Raw genomic sequence first — 21,004 nt, 5'->3', positions numbered from 1 at the left:
AATGAACCTAATGAGCATGTGTTTGGACTGTGGGAGGAAGCCGGATTCAGATAAAAAACAGCATCACTTCATCTTAACTTCCACTTTTTTATTAAATCCTAGAGTGTTCATTTTACAAATTAGGACCAGAAAGTTCACATTCTCCAGTAAACAACATACTGTAAAAACAAAATAACAAAGAAATCAGAGAAATTTCTTTAACAATAACCCAAATTCCTTACGTTCAGTTCATGTGTTATATATACAACGTCATATACATGACAAACATGGGACATATATGAACTGATGCCTGCACATTGTCCAGCTGTAGTTTGTAGTTGACTGAACTGAGCAGTTAACAAAACACAGACAAACACACGTCTATCAGAATAATTGATCACGATGTCAGTTGTTATTGCTTAAGTGACAACCGCCAAAAATCAGTGTTTCTGTTCTTATTTGGAAAGCCCTGTAGTGCTGTTAAGAACAAAACCTGCTGTACACCAGCACATTTCTACAGCGGAGTATTAGGGCCACAATTAAGAGAAAAAAAAGAGATTACTGTAATATTATGAGAGTAAAGTCGTAATTTTTACGACAAAAAAGGTTCTAATATTACGATAACAAAATCGTAATATTACTAGAAAAAAACGACAAAAAAGGTTCTAATATTACGATAACAAAATCGTAATATTAGGAGAATAAAATCTTAATTTTTACGAGAAAAAAGGTTAGAATATTACGATAACAAAATCGTAATATTACGAGAGTAAAGTCGTAATTTTCACGACAAAAAAGGTTATAATATTACAATAACAAAATCGTAATATTACGAGAGTAAAGTTGTAATTTTTACGAGAAAAAAAACGTAATATTTCGACAAAGTCGTTCTTGTAATCTCAGATTTTCTTTTTTCAACGTAGCCCTGATACTACATTGTACATTTCATCACAAAATATAACTCAAAAAACAAATCATGTAAATAATGCAATTAGTTTTAACTGTATCTAATTTGTTTAACAGTCTGTACAAATGTACATATTCAAAAAATGCTGTTTACTGTAAAAAATCTAAAGAATGAGGAAACACTCCTCTGTAATGACGATGCAATAAAGAAACTCATCTGAAGTGTACATCGGCCCTGAAGCCCTGCAGTTTTTCCATTTCAACCTAATTTTCCAGAATAGTCATGAGACAGCACCAGGAACACAGTCACGCTGCTTCTGCTGCTTCACAATAAGCTTTGTTCCCTGTAGTGACAGCGGGTTCAAATAGGCATGGGTGTACATTTATTTACATTCATCTGAACTCACTGGAGATATTAGGTTAAAATGTGATTGTAAACCTTAAGGCAGGATGATCAAGGCACGTGTTATATACACTATGATACAGGAGTGTTACAGGAATCATTTATTCAAAGAAGAACTGCTCAAATCAAAAGAAAAAAGGAAATAAAAAAGGTTTTATTTACAATCAGGGCTGCGTTTAATCACTGTCCTCACACATTTAGAAGATTCCTAAAAGTTAAAATTAGAAAATTAAAGTCTAACTAAAATAAGAATTAATTTATGTGCACATATCAGTGAATATACGGTTAATTTAAGTTTTGAACTTGCTCTGTTGTTATAACTAAAGGATATGTTTTTATGTGTTATACATTTTTCTGCCAAATGTAGTGCCCGCTACATGAGGCGTTATTAGCTAATCTTTAAAGATGGAGTGCGGAACGTCTACATGTGTATAAATGAACATCACGTTTCCACACAACTTTACACACTTCACAATTAACCATCATCACTGACAGGCTAATCTTTTTGGATTCACAATAAATCAGAGTTTTTAAAGTCTCTAAAAATTTGGCTTAAAATGGTAAAAATGCAAGTATAATATAAAAATTGAGTCTCGTTGAGCATTCACAAAAAAATGAGTGGAAATAAATGTTAACTATTAAAAAACGCTGTTTAAACCAGCTGGTTGTGCGGTTTAAAGCGTTTCTCAAGACTGTGTGGGCGCAGCAGATCATGTGTTAAATTAACATCTGGCTTGCCAAACACACAGCAATGGTGCAACAGACATTCTGTGTATACTAGCCCTTTAAGTCTGAGTCACCTGATTCAAATCAGAGGTTCAACATTGTTACAGTTGGAATTGTTCAAAAATGGAAAGACAGGTGATTCTCACAGGTCAATTTCAGTGTTTCTGAAAAAAGTAAATGTGTGATCTTTTTCATGTGTGTTGTAAACTACGACCCCGCAAAGAGTCACAACCCTCCTGCACGTATGAGGACTCCTCACATGATAGAGTAGGCAATATGGTTTCAAGACTAACAGAGGAAAACTCATTACAGGAGCCTCCGAGCCAACATGGCTGTAATGACTTGGTTTCCTCCAGGAGGAAGACGAAGGACTGACCTCTTTATACAATAAACCGCAGTCCACTGAGACTCTTCATAATGTCAGAAACAAAGGGGGAGGTTTGGGTTCAGTTGGAGGTCTTGAGCTCAAAGCGGCTGTACACCTGCTTGGATTTCATCTTGTTATACTGGTTCACCAGGTCCAGCTTGCTGTGGCCCAGCGTCATTCGTTTCTGGTCCTGGCGGTTCATCATCACCCCCGGAGAGGGCGGGGGCGGGGGGCTCTGCTGGCTCTCTGGCTCAGGTTGAGAGAGGTCCGGCCCGCCCCAGGAAGTGGTGCCGTGTGGGGACGGGGACCTCCGGAAGTTGTAGGTGTCTTTGTTGGAGGGGGGCAGGAAGAAGTCTGACAGTTTGTTGAGGAACTGATTGGAGGGAGCCCTCTGCTTGGGGTTGAGTTTGCCGTCATTGACCGGGGATGGGCTCTGAGTCTTTGGGTTTAGGTTTGAGTTGGGGGCGCCAGGGACGAGCCCGGCGCTGTGGAACATGCCCTGTTTGTGGTCGTACAACCCCAACGCCTGGAACTTTGAGGAGGTGCCGCCAATATTAGAGCGCATGGCGTCCGCTGGGTTGGGCTTGTTCCACTCGATCCCCATTTGATGACCGTAGGGGGGCGGCGGTCGCTCCATCGCTGGGCTGTGATTGGGTCCTCCGTTAGCAGAGACCCGTGCTCCTGGTGTGATGTGACCCTGAGGCGTCGGGGTTTGCCCTCCAGCTCGGTCTCTCTCTCTTCTCTCAGGGCTGAGGTGGGAGTTGTTGTTAGGCTCCTTCTTGTCAGTGACCTTGTAGACCGGGTTAGAGGTCATCCCGGGCGCAGCTTTCACACTCGACACGCTGTTACTCGATTGGCTGCTGGAGTTTTCAGAGCACACCCTGTCCCTCGGCCTGCAGGAGGAATGACGGAGAGGAAGGATTAGACTTATTTTTAACCAGACGTCGAGATCATTTATTAAACGAGACATTAGATAGTGAACAACGCTGCTGTCTGTAACAAGTGTCCAGCTCCATGGAGACGTAGCCAACATGACATCATTCAGTGATTTTTGGACTATAGCTATGAAGCCTTGAATTCGGCATTTTGACCGTCACAACAAAACTGCAACACTGAGAGGAACTATTCAAACAAAAAATGATCATTCACACTTTGATACAGATGCACGTTTTTGGCTGTTTTTATATGAGAAAATATGATTTCACTTATAAAGCTTACTGTTTTATACTGTAAGCTTTTGCACTCACTAATATCCTGCACATCTTTACAGTTTTTAATCAACCTGTTGTACATATTTTGTATTATATGTATTGGTTTTTCTGAGTCTGTCAGTAGCAGAAACAAGCGCTTTTAGTGGCTGTATAGTGGCGTATGCGCGGTGCCCCGTTTAGTTACGTTGTACACACACAATAAAAAAGCCCTACAAAAAAATAGGGTCTAGGTTGAAAAATACCAAAGTTATCCTTTAAACAAAGCAGGATGAGATTTTTTGTTTAAAACCACCACTTGAGCATGTGCAGGACAAAATCAGCAAGGAGATTGGGCTTTGTCCACAGGGGGCGCCACAATCAACACAAACCGAAAGTTCCTCACAGGAGCTTTAAGTTAACCAAGCTATCTCTCAGAGCGAAGTAATGCTTTACAAGCCCTTGAAAAAGCAAACACACAAAACACAGATAAAAAAAAGCCTCTCAGTATCTAGACTCCAGCTTGGTACCTGTCAGAGATTAAATCCAGCCCCATGACGGGGCCCATCCCCATGCCCATGCCGGGGGCCATCATGGCTTGGTATGACGGGTAGTAGGGCATCCCCTCCTCCTCTGTGTTGAAGAAGCACTCGACGATCTGCGAGTCGGCGTACAGGCAGCGGAACTCCCGGTCGAAGCTGTCGGCGATGCGACCCGAGAAATGCATCACCATGTTGCTGTGCACCTGAGACGACAGCCAAGTGAAACTAGAGAGGAGACAGAGGGGGAGAAGAGTGTGAACGCAGTGAGTCATACAGTCAGTGACGATCTGTGAGATCTACATCTCCTGAGCAGCAGCAGTAAAGTGGAATAATGCACAGGGAGGTTCCTCCATTGTTGTAAGAAACCACTGCTCACCTGTCGTGCTCCGTTTTGTTTTAAGGTAATGATTGGGTAATACAGGTAATTTGTTGTCCTGGATCAAAGGTTTTAAGCTTTTAGCACCTGGTGAAGTATTAAGCTCATACTTTGATACTTAAGAGTGCATTAGAACAGGTGCAACTATGGAGTATGTTTAAATAATAATACTAATAATAATATTTCAAAACCCAAAATAAAAAGGTAATTATTATTCAAACTACGGGCTTCAGGAACAAAAGCTAATCTGATCATTATGTTGTTAAATTCTTACACCGCCCCCACGCGACTGTTAATCAGGACACTGAATGGGAAATAGGAAGAGAGCGGTGCTCGGCTCTGCAGCCCGTTCACTCTGTGTACTGGACAGGAATAATGCTTATCGTGTGTGTGGCATCTTTTTACAGGTGTGCAAGTGGACACAAACCTCTCCCTCATCTCATTATGTGCAGCACTAACAACACTAACTGTGTCTTACACTTTGAACCTATTAGGCTTCTTTGTGATTTATCTCCCTCCACCTCCAGCCGATAAAGCAGCAGATCAGCCTCAACAACTTCCTGCACACGGATGAATCAGTGCGGTGACTCATCAGCTCATCAGCCAGCAGACAGCAGGAGCTGCAGAAATTATGCTTTCACGGGTGATCAGAGGACACAGAGGGAGGGCTGGGCAACCGTTTGTATTTTCATATCGTCCAGTCGGGGTTAAATAAGATTGTCGGTTCAATCCGAAGGAGGCGTTGGGAGCTACGTCACATCACTGCGTGAAATGTCAAAATGGATTTGATTTGAAATCTGGAACAAAAAAGTATTTTTCTGATTGAGCATCCTGAACGTGGCTCAGAGTCTGACGGAGCTTTGTAATCATCAAACCTTTAAGCTTTACTTCAAGCAAAACAGGCAAAGTTACGTGAATCAACATTTATAAAAAGTGAGTGTGAACATTTGATTTAAAAAATAACTGTCTCCTCTACAGCGTCTCTCTTAATGTGGAGTCTTAGTTATCGTTTCTGTCCATCCGTGCATCACCATGTTTCATACAGTGACCTGTCAGTGTTCTGTGTGTGCAGGGGAACAGTGGAAGGAGAGAAGACTCGAGGCCCAAAACACACCTATTTATGAGACTTAACACAACCTCTCTGTGCCTTGCTTTGTGCACCGTTTAACTGGCAGAAGGAGGTTGGACACGCCCAAAATGCAGTCGCTCCACGCCGTTGCGCTATAAATCATTTGAAAAGGGCCCATAATGTCTCTGTTAGCAGCAGGAAACTGGTCTGCAAAAACTGAACATAAAAAAAGTAACAGAATGTGGTCAGCTGACACGAGTGGTGACAAGGTGCGTAAACATGTCAGCTGTGTCATTAAAACATGCTGAATGTTTGACCTGCTTTGTCTGGTAGAAACCACACGTAGGTCTGACTCCAGTCTACAAACTTTACCGAGGTCGTTTCACAGAATCAAAACTTGCTGAATGTTTCCACACTAATGAAACAGGTTAGAGTTTACTGTGTTTGAGTTCGCAGTATTTGCTCTAACTTGTCCCGAGAGCGTCTCCACTCAGCAGGTGTCGCAGCTTTACGGCCTTCATGTTTATCGCAGTTAACGAACCTGTTTCATTTGAAAACATCAGAAAGAAGACAACTCTAATCCCCAGAGTGTGTTTATTCACCTGACGGAAGCTGAACATGAAACACTTGTAATGATCTCTGCACAGACGAGGCCACATGCTGTGCAAAACAAAACGAGGCAGGTCAAAGTGTACAGCGGCTTCTGTATTTAAATCATTTGGAGCCATTTAAGGCTCCCTGAGCAGCGTGCTGAAACAGTGAGCGTGTTTCACAGCTGTCAAATAAAAGTGTGAGGAACCTGCAGGACCGCTCTGCTCCGTGATAAATCACTCACTGCTCAGAAATGTTGGACACAATTCAACTCAAATTAAATCCCTGGTATGTCCTGACGAGGAGCTGATCAGAGCACGCCTACTCCGGATAAACTGTCAGTCATAAAGGTTGTTTTCATCACGATGAAAAGAGACTCCGTCGTACAGGCATGGCTCCACAGTCAGGTTAGCAAGAATAAGAATTGGATGTGCAAATAAACGCAAGAAACGATTGCAGTTTGTTGTTGACATGACATCACACTTTTTTTACAACTACATTAAAGTGTGTTAAACCTTTTATAACATGTAATTAGTGCATATAAGTGCTCAATAGGAAGGGCTTAAAGAAAGTGTTACCTTAAGAAAAGGCCTGCCATGTTTGTAAGGTATTATATCTGTAAGAATACAACCAATGCTTCTCTTTCTTTTGGATTCGCAGCTAAAACGCAGACATTACCTCTAAGTTATAAGTGAATCTTTTTATTTTTTACTCTTTCTCAGATGTATCGGAGCGCGCACTCCCAGGACTCAAAGAGTAAAGCAGCATTTCTGAAAGGTTTTAATATCAGTTCTGTTCATTTCGTAGGAGGGAGGGAGGGACAGGTGTGCTGGGGTGATAAGACATCATCATATTTGACAGAGGACCTTGGCAGCTCTCCGGACCTCGCCCTTCATTCCTAAGTCGGCAGTACAGTTTGTCAGCCCAGCCTGCATGCCTCGCCCTGCGCATTCACCTGCAGTGTCCAGCATTAAAAAACGCTCCATCGCAGCTGTCGGCTCAAATTTTTCGGATGTTGAGGAGAAAGTGACGCAATAGAAACCGACAAGGAGCGAGAGAAACAAAGAGACCTGGTGCGCTGAAAGAGTGAATTGAAGTGTGCAGTACGAGACACGCCTTTAACTTTATGTTAGATCATTTTGAACACGAGACATCTCTTTCCTGTTTGTTGTTGCTCCTCTTCTTCATTGTTTCCCTGTTTTTTGGGAGTTGATACAAAGCAGGCGCTTAAGAATAGAGGATTCTGAGTTCTGCACAGACCGTAAAGGCCTGAGAGGCAAATTCTCTGAGACACAAATGAAACTGGCTTGACTTGACTTGACACACACTGAACTTTAAGTGAGCTACTGGCAGCTCTCTGCAGTAATCTGATTTGTTACGTTGTTAATCGGGGTGGAGGATCAGAAAAACCTGATTCGCTCGGCTAGACTTTACTTAAAAAAAACGACGATCTGTCGCAGCTCCCGAAAACCAGGACAAGGAGCTGTTGCTGTGACAGTAAAGCAGCTGGATAAAAAGACACATCACTTCATGTTAGGATGTTAGGATGGATTCACTGCTTGAGATAATGTCATCTCACTAAAGCAGAGAACAACCCAAAGAGGCCCCTGTCAGTCTGATCATTTGAGTGTTTGAAACAGGCCTCCAGTCAACAGGAGAGGACGCATTGTTCTCTCTTGAGGTCACGCTGACCTTTCACCTTTGTCCACCAAAATCTGATTAGTTCAACCTACAGTCTTGGGGAAGACATAAACTCTTTGCATTCCTGAGATGTCGCCTTCACAAGAGTGGCGCAGACGAATTAATCGATGGATTTATGGACATGCGTACGGACGCAGGGATGGAGAACCCAAACTTTCTTTTTGCCGTTTAATTTAAAAAACAGGTTTTTTAAAATCATAAACATGCAGACGGGACAGGGGGATGAATAACTTGGTCTGAAACAGCAAAGAGCAGGCTTGTTTGCACTCGTGTTGGGAATTAGAAAAGAACAGCTCATCGTTCCTTAGGATACAACTCTGTATGACTACAGAGGTGTCAAGAAAAAAGCAACAGACTTGGCAGAGGGTTATAAAGTTGCTCACCGTCGGCACTGTGTTGTGGTGACATGATGCCGCTGCATGTCACCTCGCACAGCGGAGGTGCAGCTGAAAAAAGCTGCCCGAGGTAATTCGGCATGAAGGGGAGTGGATCGAGGGCGGGCAGTGAGTTTGGGCACAACTATAAAAAGACCGGCTCTCACCTGCGACATTGTTCCCGTCGTCCGCACCAAAGAGCCGTTCAAAAGAATCGGATCGTTTGCCAACGTCACAACAGCGCACAGTCTATATCCACTACGATGGCCTCCAGGCTGGGCTTGTTGTGTTGAATTATGATCTTAAACTAGCAGGTAGACGCTGCATTATTTCAGGACTTGACAGTTGGTTTGCCCTGAAGATATTTTCAACATCAGTCAAAAAGTGTTTCTAAAGTTCTTTTAAAAAATGCGTTTTCCCTGCTCATAAATCACACTCTGCCCCTCACAGTAACCACTTACAGAGAACCAGACAGGACAGATGGCCTCCAGAAGTTCACATATAAGACAGATATATAGGTTACATGTTATCTGTGAGGAGCTCACATTTCAAAAAGCGGCAGGGCAACATTCATGAGCGTCTCTGGTTTTCTAACAGTGAAAGGAAAGGGTTACTTCAGCGCTCCCTCTCTCTCCTGCTCTGTGACACTAAGTTGTTAAAATCCCACAGCACTGTTTGTCTGGCAGCTTTACTGGTACATTACACCCACACTGACACGCACACACACACACATGCTAACACACACACACACACACACACACACATGCTAACACACTCACACAACAGGAGAAAGTGCACGCACTGCTCCCTGTGGGAATAAAGAGCAAACAGCAAAACAAAATGTTGAGTCTGAGCTGAGATTAATAAGCTTACCCTTCCAGCGCTGCACAGACAGTCACTGTACTAACTGTGATGTCATATCTGCAGAATCTGTGCACCCGAGCTAGAAGGTCCAGATAACACTACTCAAATATGTTGTTCCCGCTGTGATGTCTTGTCAAGCCATTTTGTTATTTTAGATTATTTTAAAGAGGATTAAATAAACAACGATCTCGTGAGGCGTGGTCGCAGTGGCGATGACCCAAAAACCTTTGCTTTTATTGCAGATAAACTGACGGCTCGAGCGAGCAGAGTTCATGGTTTATATCGGTTTGAACAGGATCCTGTAAAGAACTTTATCCGGCAGCTATTTTGCATACGCTCACACATCGTGCTTCACCACATGTAAAGTGATATAATGACATCATCAGCCAAGGACCAACTTTATGATCAGAGAGAGGGAAGTCTCAGCTGCAAAAAGATGAAGGCCGCTGCTTTCATAGTTTGTATCTTTGGTGATTTTCATTGGATGATGTAAAAAAAATGGAGCTGTTTCTTTAGATCTCTACTTAATTAAAGCAGCAACAAGTCAGTTACATGATTTGTTTATAGTCAATTAATTATTTTAGTAAAATTTGAAGCAAACATTTGATTCTTTTGTTTGTCATGAACGATAACAACCTGAACCTCTTCCGTTTCGGACTGTTGGTCTACTTTCAAACATTTTACTGACAAAGTGATTTCTTTTTAAAATAAGACGCAGCCTAATTGATGATGAAAACAATCATTTCTTGCAGCCCGAGACTGGATCGAATACTTCTTTCAATAATGCTGAAGACTGAAACTCATGTAAGAAGTCAAACAAACCTGAAACACAAAAAGCTGCAGAAAATGCATGCATGTAAAAGACATGTAAAGATTTCTACTGCGATCGAATGAGTTTATGAATTAAATTCTGTATTCATTAGACACGCCTGTGCAGAACTTGTTCAGGGAAATCAGCCTCTTCTACTCGTCGAGCGTGCAGCTCTAATTACAGGTATTAGTCAGGTATTCTCAAACAGTTTCAGATACCACAAACATCTCCTCGCTGGCAGCAGTGCGCTCACTCTGCTGCACAACACCGGCATTGTTCCTCAGCTTATCCACACATTTGCAAACTGAATATGACCTCCGAGCTCAGCTGGCTTCCTCCTAAAAGTCCCGATTAACAAGAAATATGCAAAGTAAATGTCAAACGTCTGCTGTGTCTCTACTTCAGCTGTATGAACGTCTCTTTGATTCTTTATTTGTGTGCTTTCTCATGAGGGAAGAGCCAAAAACAACACCTCTTCTTACAGCTACACACGTCAATGTGTGATACCTTTTTAGTTCCAGGATTCTTCCAGTAACATTATGCAAATTATAAACAGAATGACACAAAACAATTCCCCACCACCAGGTGCCCTTTAAAGGAGAACTCAACAATTTAATGTTTCATTTGCATAAAGTTGTGGGAGTTTTAAGAGATGTTAAAATATAAAAAATGGTCAAAACTGTCGCAGCAGATGGGAATTATCCTGAAATGTCCCTTTTATGGCTTTAACTCCAAAACCACTGGATCCTACATTTCCCAGAATGCATCTCAAGAGCAGCTTTCACAAGAGGGGTTTATGCTTGTGTCTTAAACAGCTGACATCCCAAGTTTGCAAAACAGGATTGCTGTGATTAGTTTGTAGTCTCCAATGCCAAGCTGCTTTTCCATTGGCCGGTCAACAGCCACAGAGGACACATTAAACTATTCATCATGATTAATCAACTGATCTTCATGTGTCAAATCTGCAAGCAGATATTAAAGGACTACTCGGCCGCTCAAGCTAACTCTTTGCTAGCACAGCTTCACGGCTAATGCCCCAGACACACCAAACTGACATCACAGAACCAGCGGCGACAAAGGCCGACCGTTGTGTCGCCTCCTGTCACTTGTGTCTGGGCCAAGCCAATTACCAACCAGCACAAATGTTCTGCACTCGAGTGAGAGGACACAGTTACAACCGGTGGGGGAGTCTGTATTACATTCAAAAAGGTACCAGGAAGACCTCAGACTGTGGATATACAAAATATATGTACTATTATCGATAATAAATGGTTGGAAATGGTGCAAACCATGTCAGGCCTGAGTGTTTGGTTGGTTGAAGAAGGATGGACATGCCATGTCTTGCTTCATTTTCTTTTTCTGTGCACTCATTTGCTGAGCTGAACAGCCAATCAGAGCGATGTCTCTCACTGATAGGGTCCGCCACGGATTCAAGATGCTCAGTTGGCCCGAAAACCACACACAAGGGGCGACTTGTGCAAACAGGACGGGACTCATTGCGGAAAAACTAGGGCGACAGACAACCTAATATTGGCTGTCAGCTGGGAGTGCTGACACTGACATAGTGCATCATTTCTAGTATTTTTCCAGTAAGTAGGCAAGACCAAAAAAGTAAAGGCTTAATGATTGTTAGAATGAAGTGTGTGTGTGTGTGTGTGTGTGTGTGTGTGTGTGTGTGTGTGTACTAACCTGTATGACCCGGCGATGACCTCTTCACAGTCAATGATCATAAACTTCTCCAGGACCTGACCGGTGAATTTCTTGCCGCTCTTGGTGCAGTACGTGTCCCCACACACGCTGCGAATGCGCATGTTCTGCACACACAAACACACAAACACACACCTTACTTTAATACGCACATGCAGACTCAGAAGAAACACAGTATTTCAGTCTTACATATTTGGCAGCCTGATACCAACTCTTTTGTACAACTAAATCTATGTCGTCTTCTGGAGGGAAAATTAGCATATAGCAGCATTGCTAGCTGAAACAGGCAAGTCCTCTAATAATCAGGGGGTTCCTATTTTTGGGGTCGACTGGCAGATTTGGAACGTCTCCAGTAGACCGCTTCAGAAGGAGCTTTGTAGGAGCACTACTTTTTCATGTGGTAAGCTGCGAGAGCTCTCATATTTATTAAGCACTCCTTTCTGGTGAGTTCAAGGACACTCTGACATCTCATATCTAAGAGCTCTTCTCTCTCAGACACACATTAAATTAGTTTCTTGGTAACAGTGGAGAAGTTACACTGTCTTCAGCCACAGGGATAAAACTATTATAGAATAATGTTGACTCTTTTCTCTTACATGAGAACACATTGTTAAATCCTGGAGATGGTGAGGAACAGGTTTGTTGCTTGATGACACTTCAGCAGAGCGGACACCTCGCAGCTACACCATCATGTTTTGTACACGTCACACACACTAAATGTACGATCTCCTCTTCTCGAACACTCCATTGTGACTTCTAGTAGCTGAGTGTAGAGCCTGTGGCTGTGTTCCAAATTGCTGTAGAGTACATACGACATGCTGCACACTGCGTTCGGCGGTAGTATGTAGTACAGCGCTGTTTAAATGTATTTGCAGTATGCTACGCCAGGCGCCGGTTTTACGGTTTTGGAAAGCGGAAGTAAACAACAGCCCGCTCGAATGCTGCTGCCGTCCGCCATTTCAACTGCCGTTGTGACGTTCCAGCGCTTTGCATTGTGGGATACAGTAGGTGAGATTGACTGGTCCGCAAACTGGAGAGTTTTTCCGAATCAGTACGACATCCGGGTATTTTCTCCATACTTTAAATATTGCTTACTACAGACTACATTTTGGCCAAATCAGAACGTACTGCTGGTATAGTATGTGATAACGAACACAGGCAGACACACTGCTGAGGTTGCTCTTTAATCACTCTCAGTTTATGTAAGCTAACGGGCTATCTTAATGTTCAAAATACATTAACACTGACTGGCTGTGCGAGTTAGCTTATCCGTAATGCTGTGGTGTGTGGCCATTAAAGAATGAGTTAGGATGTTTTAGAAGGTCAGGCTGATTCTTACTACTTAAAAAGTAACAGCTTTACAATATCCTCTCCAACTGATGTTCAGCCTTGTGTTAATAACCAGAAGATGAACAGCTCTTTACTTTCTCTGCACCTGAGGCTAAACTCAGTCAGGGTGAATACTTCACTTGTTTGGCTCCTCCTGAGGAAACTATGTCAGTAAGACTCCAGCGAGTTCAGTACTTACACTCAGGTGTGAGTTCTGAATGTCGAGTGCTGAGCACATGTCTGTGAAGTAGTCGAGGTTTTTCTCGTCCAGCAGGATGTAGACGGGGACTTTGCGCTTGTTGGACGCCTCCATCAGATCACACAGCAGGTCCACGTCCGTAAACACGTCCATCACCAGCGCGATCACCTGGAGCAGCAGGGAGATAGGGGGGACGTTAGCACGCACACGTTCATCAACATTTCATGAGTTTGGGCCTCTTCATGGCTTAGCAAGGTCAGGGTTATAGGTTTGATCTACAGCTACATCATGGACAGGTGGAGGTCGGGCTCAGACTACAGGGTTACTGAAAACTGAAACAATATTGAATTACTTATATTTTAAAGTAATGGCACAACACACATCACAGGATATTATAATGGTTATCACGTGTAAGTGATCAATGGACTGCACTTTACATTTTACATCCACGATTTTCTTCCACACATTTATACACCGACGGCAGAGGCTGCTAACTATCTAATGTCTCTAACTCAGTCAAACACATTAAAATATCCGTATTCAGTATCTTAATATTTCAACGTTCAGACCAAAGGAGTCGGGGATCAGGTTGACGATCATCTGATGACTGTCTCTACCTCCTGAGCCGGAGTTGTGCTAGAAGAAGCAGCGTACCGCCTCGCATGATCTCGCACGGTCTCACAAGGAAACAGATGTAGACAAAATGGAGACTGACATAGTGCAACTACTTGTTGTAGTAATGCTCTGCGGCGAGCAGAAGGCTAAAGTAACATCTGTCAACGGTAGTGTGTAAGCTAACTTTAGCCTCAGGCACTCGAATGCTAACCGTTGCTTTGCATCAGGGTCAGTGGTTCTGTCTCCTTGTAGATTTCTGTCTCACGGGTTTTAGTGGCCTGACTAGAAACGTACTGATGTGATCATCCACATGTTTGAAACCAGGTGGCTCTGATGAGTCTCTGAACTGTTCAGGAGGGTTTAAGACTGCAACTGACCGCACACATTAGCAGATGATCTGGGTTAAACATCAGAGTGTTTGGAGGGACAACAGTTGTAAATCAACACTCCTGTAGTCTGAGGCCACGCTGTAAAACACAAACCAGCCAGAACTCATCAACTGGACACTAGCTTGACTTTCTGTATGTGAGCCGGTTTGTGTTGAGATGAAAAGCACATGTTTCTAATTTGTTTAAAGAGTTTAAACTCAGTTTAGAATAAGCGTATGTGTAAGTACATGCTCCAAAAGATATTTTACTTTAGTACAGGTATCCAAACAAACATGTAAGTAAGCAAATTGTGCACATGTGGGGATGCTTTGGGCCCTCGGTTAATTCAACCTGTAACTGAACTTAAATAGTAAACGTCTCACTCATTTTTAACTTGAAGGGAGAAGAAACCTTCGATAAGGTGTGTGTTATGTAACATCAGTGTTCACACACATACGCTAAGAATGTGTCCGAGTGCACACGGCTCTGTGCAAACACACACATGTACTGACATGTTCATGCCCACAGGCACATGTGCAGACTTGCCTTCAAATGAACAACACTGTAACCCTAATACTGAACTATATGCTGATGCTTTTTCATTCATGTTTATTAGCACAGCAGAGATCAGCTGCAGATCGGTTTTCTGTAAGTCTCCTTGACAGCACTGGAATTTCTAATTGATGAAACGAAAAAACAGTCTTAACATGAACGGCACCAAGTCAACTTTAGATGAGTGAATTTGTAATGTAACAAAGTCATAGTACTTCGTTACAGTATTTAAGTACGCTTCTGCTGGAGTATCTGTGCTTTACGAGAGTTTTATATTTCTGTCAACTTCCTCTTCCACTACTCGGCGACATTTCTTAAATAAAATGTAACTTTTACTCAGATACATAACATCAGTACGATTTCTTTTGACTCAAAATACCTCTTAAAATGAACAGAAACTGAAAGGTTAAAAACTGAGGGTGGCAGTAATGCAACATCAGGGATGCCAAATGGCGTAAAGACCAAAAGAAAAAGGAGGAGGAGGAGAAGAAGAAGAAGAAGAAGAAAGGAGAAGAACAACAAGAACAAGAAGAAGGAGAAGGTAAATAGAGTGCAAACGTGCAACAAGAGATTTCAAAGCTGCCGTTTCACTTTAAAGTCAAGTCCAGGCATCAGATGCAGGCGAGTAGAACCCTACTCGATGGTGATACTGGATGCATGACGGGGGCTGAGACAGCAACAGCATCAGCACCAGCTACTCCGGTGAAAGATGGCGGCGGTGACGAAGACGAACGGCTCAAGAGGCTCCATTTTTAAGATAAAAATAAAGTTCTGACCACTTTCTTCATTTACTTTTACTCCAATACTTTAGCACAAGTAATATTAGAATAATACTTTGGATACTTAAGTTCAGTACATATCAGACACTTTAAGACTTTTACTTGAGTTATATACCCGAACAGCCGACTCACTTCTACCAGAGTCGTTCTCTGGTTTGATATCTGTACATTTACTGGAGTCTGGCTTTCAGGCACTGGTGCAGCTCTGCTACCAGCTGTTTATCAGCTGTATCCACTGACGAATGAACTGCATTCAGAGTGTCATTTGATCTGCTGACTCTGCACAAACACACGAGAAAGAGGTCAACGTTACCGCCACGTCGAGAGGAAACAGCTTCTAGGTTTTGGTGTATTTCTAACTCGTACCGAGTATTTCATGCAGGGATTGAACAGGTTTGAATTCTCTCACTGTTTTAGTTTATTAGCAGCAGACTCAGCTGCCTGCATATAAAGCAAGTCTATTTACACTTAGAGAACAAGGAAGTGTCTGTGGAGAGGTGACTCATGCAACGTGTGCTCGACTGTCTGCCAATAAACCGGTTCTCATTTAGCCGTTAAGTGATCATGAGACGATTTGCCAGCACTCAGTAAACTCAGATTTTATAGTCACATTCATACATTTATTAATACTATGTAGATGACAGAGCCGATAAATAGTGAATAACTTGGAGTGGATGCTTTCTTATTGGTTTCAAAGCATCAATTCTGGCTGTCATGCCCATGGCCGGATTACAGAGCATCTGTTTCTGTTGTGACTGTTAACATTGTGTTCTGGGACAATCAATCAAATGACTACCGACAGACTCAGAACAGATACATGCAAAAAAAAGAGATTGTAAAATGACTATAAAGAAGAAGAAACACAAAACAAACATGCAAAAAGAAGTCCAGTGAGGCACAAAAGGGCTGCAAAGATCTGCTCAACAACTACAAGACACAAACCGCTGACAAGAGGATAAGATCTGAAATGGTAACAGAGGGAGAAAGAAGACAAAAGATTACCACAAAGACATGGAAACAACTAGAAGGACGTGCAAAAAACTGCAGAGAAGCACAAAAGACCCAAAACACAAGCAAACTAGAGACAACACAAGTTGAGGCACAAAACAACAACCAACACATGCAGAAAGACACAAAGTGACACAAAACATTGACAAGGAAATACAAAACAACTGCACAGACATGCACAGTGGTAAAAGAATGACCCCAAAGAGGCAAAAAGGAATGCAACGCAAACTATAGACAAAGCAAGAAGTTACAAGACGACGACAGAGAGACACAAACGGTTAGAAGGCCACATAACAGCATAATGACAAGCAGAGCGATGACTGAGAGACTAAAGACCTCAGAGAGATGCAAAACAAACCGGCACAAAAAAGACACAAAGAAAAATGTGTTCTGAGCACGTTTCAGTCCGGGCGTCTTAAATGAAGGATGGAGGCCTTTGACATGTCTGTGTGCCCACAGGTCATTGGACTCATGATCTGTCTATGGTCATAGTGCCACAAAGCCAGTGATTAAAGAGTTTTTTTTAACTGTGAACCCAGGACAGTTTGTTAACCGAGTGACAGAGCGGGCTGTCGGCTGTTGGCCTCGGTGCTCAGAGGAGATAAGAGCTGATCAAACATGACAGCGGGCGGGAGGGCGGGCCGGCTCGGGCCGGCTCGGGCCTGCTGCTTTGTTTGTAAGCAAACCAAGTGGAAACCACTCGAGCGACGAATCAATGCACTCAGGTGCAGGAGATGGAAAACGAAAGAGACATTTCTTAGCAAGTTGTTTTTCAGGAACCGTGTTGTTTTGCTCATTTCAGGATGCAGGTGTTTTATGGTCCCCTCCAGACCTGTGTTTTAAAGCTGGGCCCTGCTTTTACATGTGTTGGGGTCTGAATGACTAATAGGTAATGTTTTGAATTGCCCCAGCAGATTGTCTCAGCCAGCAGCCGCGAAACAGGTTGTAATGGCTGCAACGTAATCGTGTCAGGCAAATGCTTCCGATTAAAGTTTGGCCGGTGTGTCGCTGACAGCCTCAGAGAGATACTCAAAGTGTCTGACAACAAAAGCTCATTCTTTACCGTCCAACCTTTTGTTGTTGTTTTGAAACATACATTAGATTACTCGAGTTAAAGCCACCAGACTTCAAGATTTTTCTCACAATTTTGTTTGTGTTATTTTGTGACTTTGCTAAACAAGCTTTTCTAGTGGTCATACTTTGATCGGGCACGTGTGTCGGCAGGAACTTTGCTGCCATTACAACTCGTTTTTGCAGTCGGCCCATCTTATTCCAAAACAGCAATTCCAGAAAGTTTTGCAATTATCAGTCTCTAAGACTCCAATATATTTAATTAATAGGGCCAAGCCGTCGTGCGTCATTCTAATCCATTACACTTTTTGTCAAACTCAATAACATCTCACGTTCTGCTCTGTGTGTGCTGAGTAAATACCTGCTGTTTGTACTGTTTGTGGCTCTGTAAGTGGGACACACACCAAGTGGCTCTGAGCTTATTATTTCTATTGCTCACGTGCACCTGTATCAAAGTGTTTGCTGTTTGTTTCCTACTCTATCTCTAACGATCAGATTGCCAGTCACCTGTAAAACATTTACACTGACGGGAATGAAAGGAGGCTTTCATTTCCGTCGGTCTTTCCCACTTTGAAGACTAAACCGCAATCAGCGCCAAACAAGGTGTGATGTCTGAAAATGATGTTAATGTCACTGTTTTTAACTCGTATTTAAAGTGAGCGTGGAGTAACTTTTACTCTACAGCAGGAAACGAACTTTGCACAGTGATGCTCAAACATCTTAATATTGAGTATGTCTAAGAAAAAGTTATTATGCAGAGAGGGGGACTCTAATCCTGCCAGTTCTGCTCAGTAGTGACATTGTGACTGATGAATGAAGGTAAAACATTATTAACTCTTTGCATTTGGACGAAAATAACTGATTTTCCACTGGATAAAAGACTAAAACACAGTTGAGGCTGCTTTAAACTCCTGCAGTCACTGGAAAAAGTTCTGGCATCACACAGTGAGGCACAGAGGACCAGTGTGTCTGCAGTGCATTTCATTTGCATTGCCAACCTCATGCATCCTTTAACCCGACTAATCTACTGAGTGATCCAGCTGAAGACTCCCTGCAGCCCCTGGACTGTGACAAAAAACAGGTTAACTACAGAGCATAGGCTTGTTCTACCACTGATTAACTGATTGATGAGGGTTTATTAAGTAGTCAAAAAATACACACATCAATGTGTCCTACCGGCTTTAAAGAGGATTACGGGGAAAATGCTCCACATGTTGGAAACGGTGTCATATTTGTCTGATTTAAGCTTTAAACTGGAAAAGCCTGCTTTACATTGCCATTCAATTCTAAACTTGAGAAATTATTTATCCAACACAACTGTAGCCTTGTAGCCTGTAGACGTTATTGTCCCGTTTCTGGGACTTCATGAGGTCAAAGATCCACATAATGAACCTATTAGTGCATTCATACCTTCTTTGCTTTGTTGAGCAGGGACCTGATCAGGTCCTTGACGTTATGGGACTTGTCCCTCTGGAAGTAGATCTGCGTCTCAGACGGTCCGTATCTCGACGGGGAGTCTGGCCAGCCGAGCTCCAGCATCGGCGGCTCCTCGTCTGACATCATAGGGAAATAAGTCCCGGAGGTGAGTTCGGAAACAGCGTCCCCGTCCCCAAAGTCTCGGTCGTTGGGGCCGATGCCGTTGCTGTCGGAGTCGCACGCCTTGGCCGCATTCTTGGTGATGTATCGGACCTCCAGCGGAGACAGAAAGTTGAGCTCCCGCTCCTCAGCCAGCACCCTGCGGTACTCCTTCTCCCCGTGCTCCAGCAGCGCGTCCGTCGCCAGGCGGGCCGCCTCGTTGTGGCTCAGCTCCAGTGTGGAGCCCTGCCGCCACGGGTTCTTCACCTCCTCAAGCCGGGAGGCGAGCTTGCCCAGGGGCTTTCTGCCGGACGTGGCCGGCCGCAGGCCCTCTGAGCTGATCATGTTGCCTGTGCAGTCTTTAGTCCTGGGATTAATTTGTCAAATCCCCGGTTTATAAAACCCAGAGGAAAATAAGACCAACAAAAGGGGCGAAAAGACACTAAATATTCTGCCAATGCAAACTATTTCCCTCTATAGCCTAATGACTCTGAAGAAACATTATAAAAGACGGACACAAACTAAACAGACAGCAGATAACAGCAGATCGATAATCTTCCTCCAGGTCCACGTAAATACAACACACACGGGAGACTAATGACGGTTGAGATAGTTTAAAGTAAACTATTATCTAAAGTCTCACTAACTCACCACCGAGGCTCTCACACTCTCTAAAAAGTCCTGATTATTGAGATATTTTAATTGTTTTTCCGTCGTCCGGGTTATAATCCAGTGATCGGGACTATTTCTCCTCCGCGGCGGTGTAATGGTCCTCGCTTCTCTAATTCCCTGTCATGTCAGACAGGATCTGAGTCCCAGGAGCCTTTTCAGCTCTGCTGCCACCTCTTCCTTCTACCACAGTGTGTGAGTGTGTGTTAGTGTGAGTGTGTGAGGTGTGTGCTTTCTGCGCACCTGTTGCTACCTGTGCTGTCATTGGTCTCCAACGTGGACAGGCCCTCCCCCTCCCTCCTTTTACCTTCCCCAATCCTCCCCCCTCCCACCTTGTCTCTGCGTCGTCGAGCCAACCAGTTCACAACAGATGCTACGTCTGGTTAGACATTTCAAAATGAAGTGTCGCGAGAGTTGGACGTTAGTTTAGTTTATTTGAGAGAACAGAGCAGCATGTCTATAAGTCGATATCCTACTGGACGTGTTGTAGCTATTTAATGTTATTGACTTCCCATTTTCTGGAAAGTTTTGTGTAAATAGATTAAAAGTCGCCAAAATGAGGAAGAACATTTCAAAACAACATAATTAAAAACGTTTTTCCATCATGTAAAGTCTACATATTGTTGACAGAGTATAATTTATTTGCATGTTCAGCTGACCTTTTATAAACTAGCAGTCAAACACTATATTATATGTACATAAATACAATCTAAGCACAGGATGATTCAGCTGCAGAGCTTAGAGGCAGTGATGCTACAATTGCACTCAAAAAAGACATTGCATTTTTTAAGGATACGTTCTGCGGTTGTGTAATTCCAAGTAATTAATAAATCATCTTGAAACAGTCAGTGTCAGCCCACACTCGTATTATAAGTCAGCAGTATTCACTGTATTCTGGTCCTCTTGCTGTTCTTCATGCTGTTGTTTTGAAGGCAGAACTGCCGGCCTTTCTCACGCTGTCTCTCTCCTCCCTCGAAACACATGAAATCATCACCTCAGCTCGACCAGCTCACTGTGATTTATGTTTAGTTACATTTACTGAAGATCATTTGTCGATATAAATCTCTGGAGACAAATGGCCACAGGTGGAACACTGGTGTCTTTACTTCTGAACTCTGAAACACTTTTCTGGTTGCATTATTTAAAAAAACACACATCATGGTCGTGTGGTAACGACCCCCCCTCTCCTGCCCCGGGACTCTGTCTGTCTCTGTGGTACCATGTTACATGTAGGCT

General features: G+C 43.1%; 1 protein-coding gene across 1 annotated transcript; it reads right to left on the bottom strand.

The window, feature by feature from the left end:
• Nucleotides 1-73: 73 nt before the first annotated feature.
• fam83c (family with sequence similarity 83 member C) lies at nt 74-19,946 on the bottom strand. The gene is made up of 5 exons (XM_069677415.1): nt 18,935-19,946; nt 13,132-13,299; nt 11,586-11,710; nt 4,099-4,335; nt 74-3,274 (listed from the first exon to the last, which is right to left on the bottom strand). Exons 1-5 carry the CDS (start codon nt 19,442-19,444, stop codon nt 2,461-2,463), a joined length of 1,854 nt encoding a protein of 617 aa, XP_069533516.1. The 5' UTR covers nt 19,445-19,946; the 3' UTR covers nt 74-2,460.
• Nucleotides 19,947-21,004: the final 1,058 nt, after the last annotated feature.

Source organism: Semicossyphus pulcher, unplaced genomic scaffold (assembly GCF_022749685.1).
Source record: "Semicossyphus pulcher isolate SPU_LCO1_2020_fin unplaced genomic scaffold, fSemPul1.0.p SCAF_3, whole genome shotgun sequence".
In the NCBI taxonomy this organism is placed as follows: Eukaryota; Metazoa; Chordata; class Actinopteri; order Labriformes; family Labridae; genus Semicossyphus; species Semicossyphus pulcher.
This window is presented reverse-complemented; position numbering and strand designations above follow the sequence as displayed.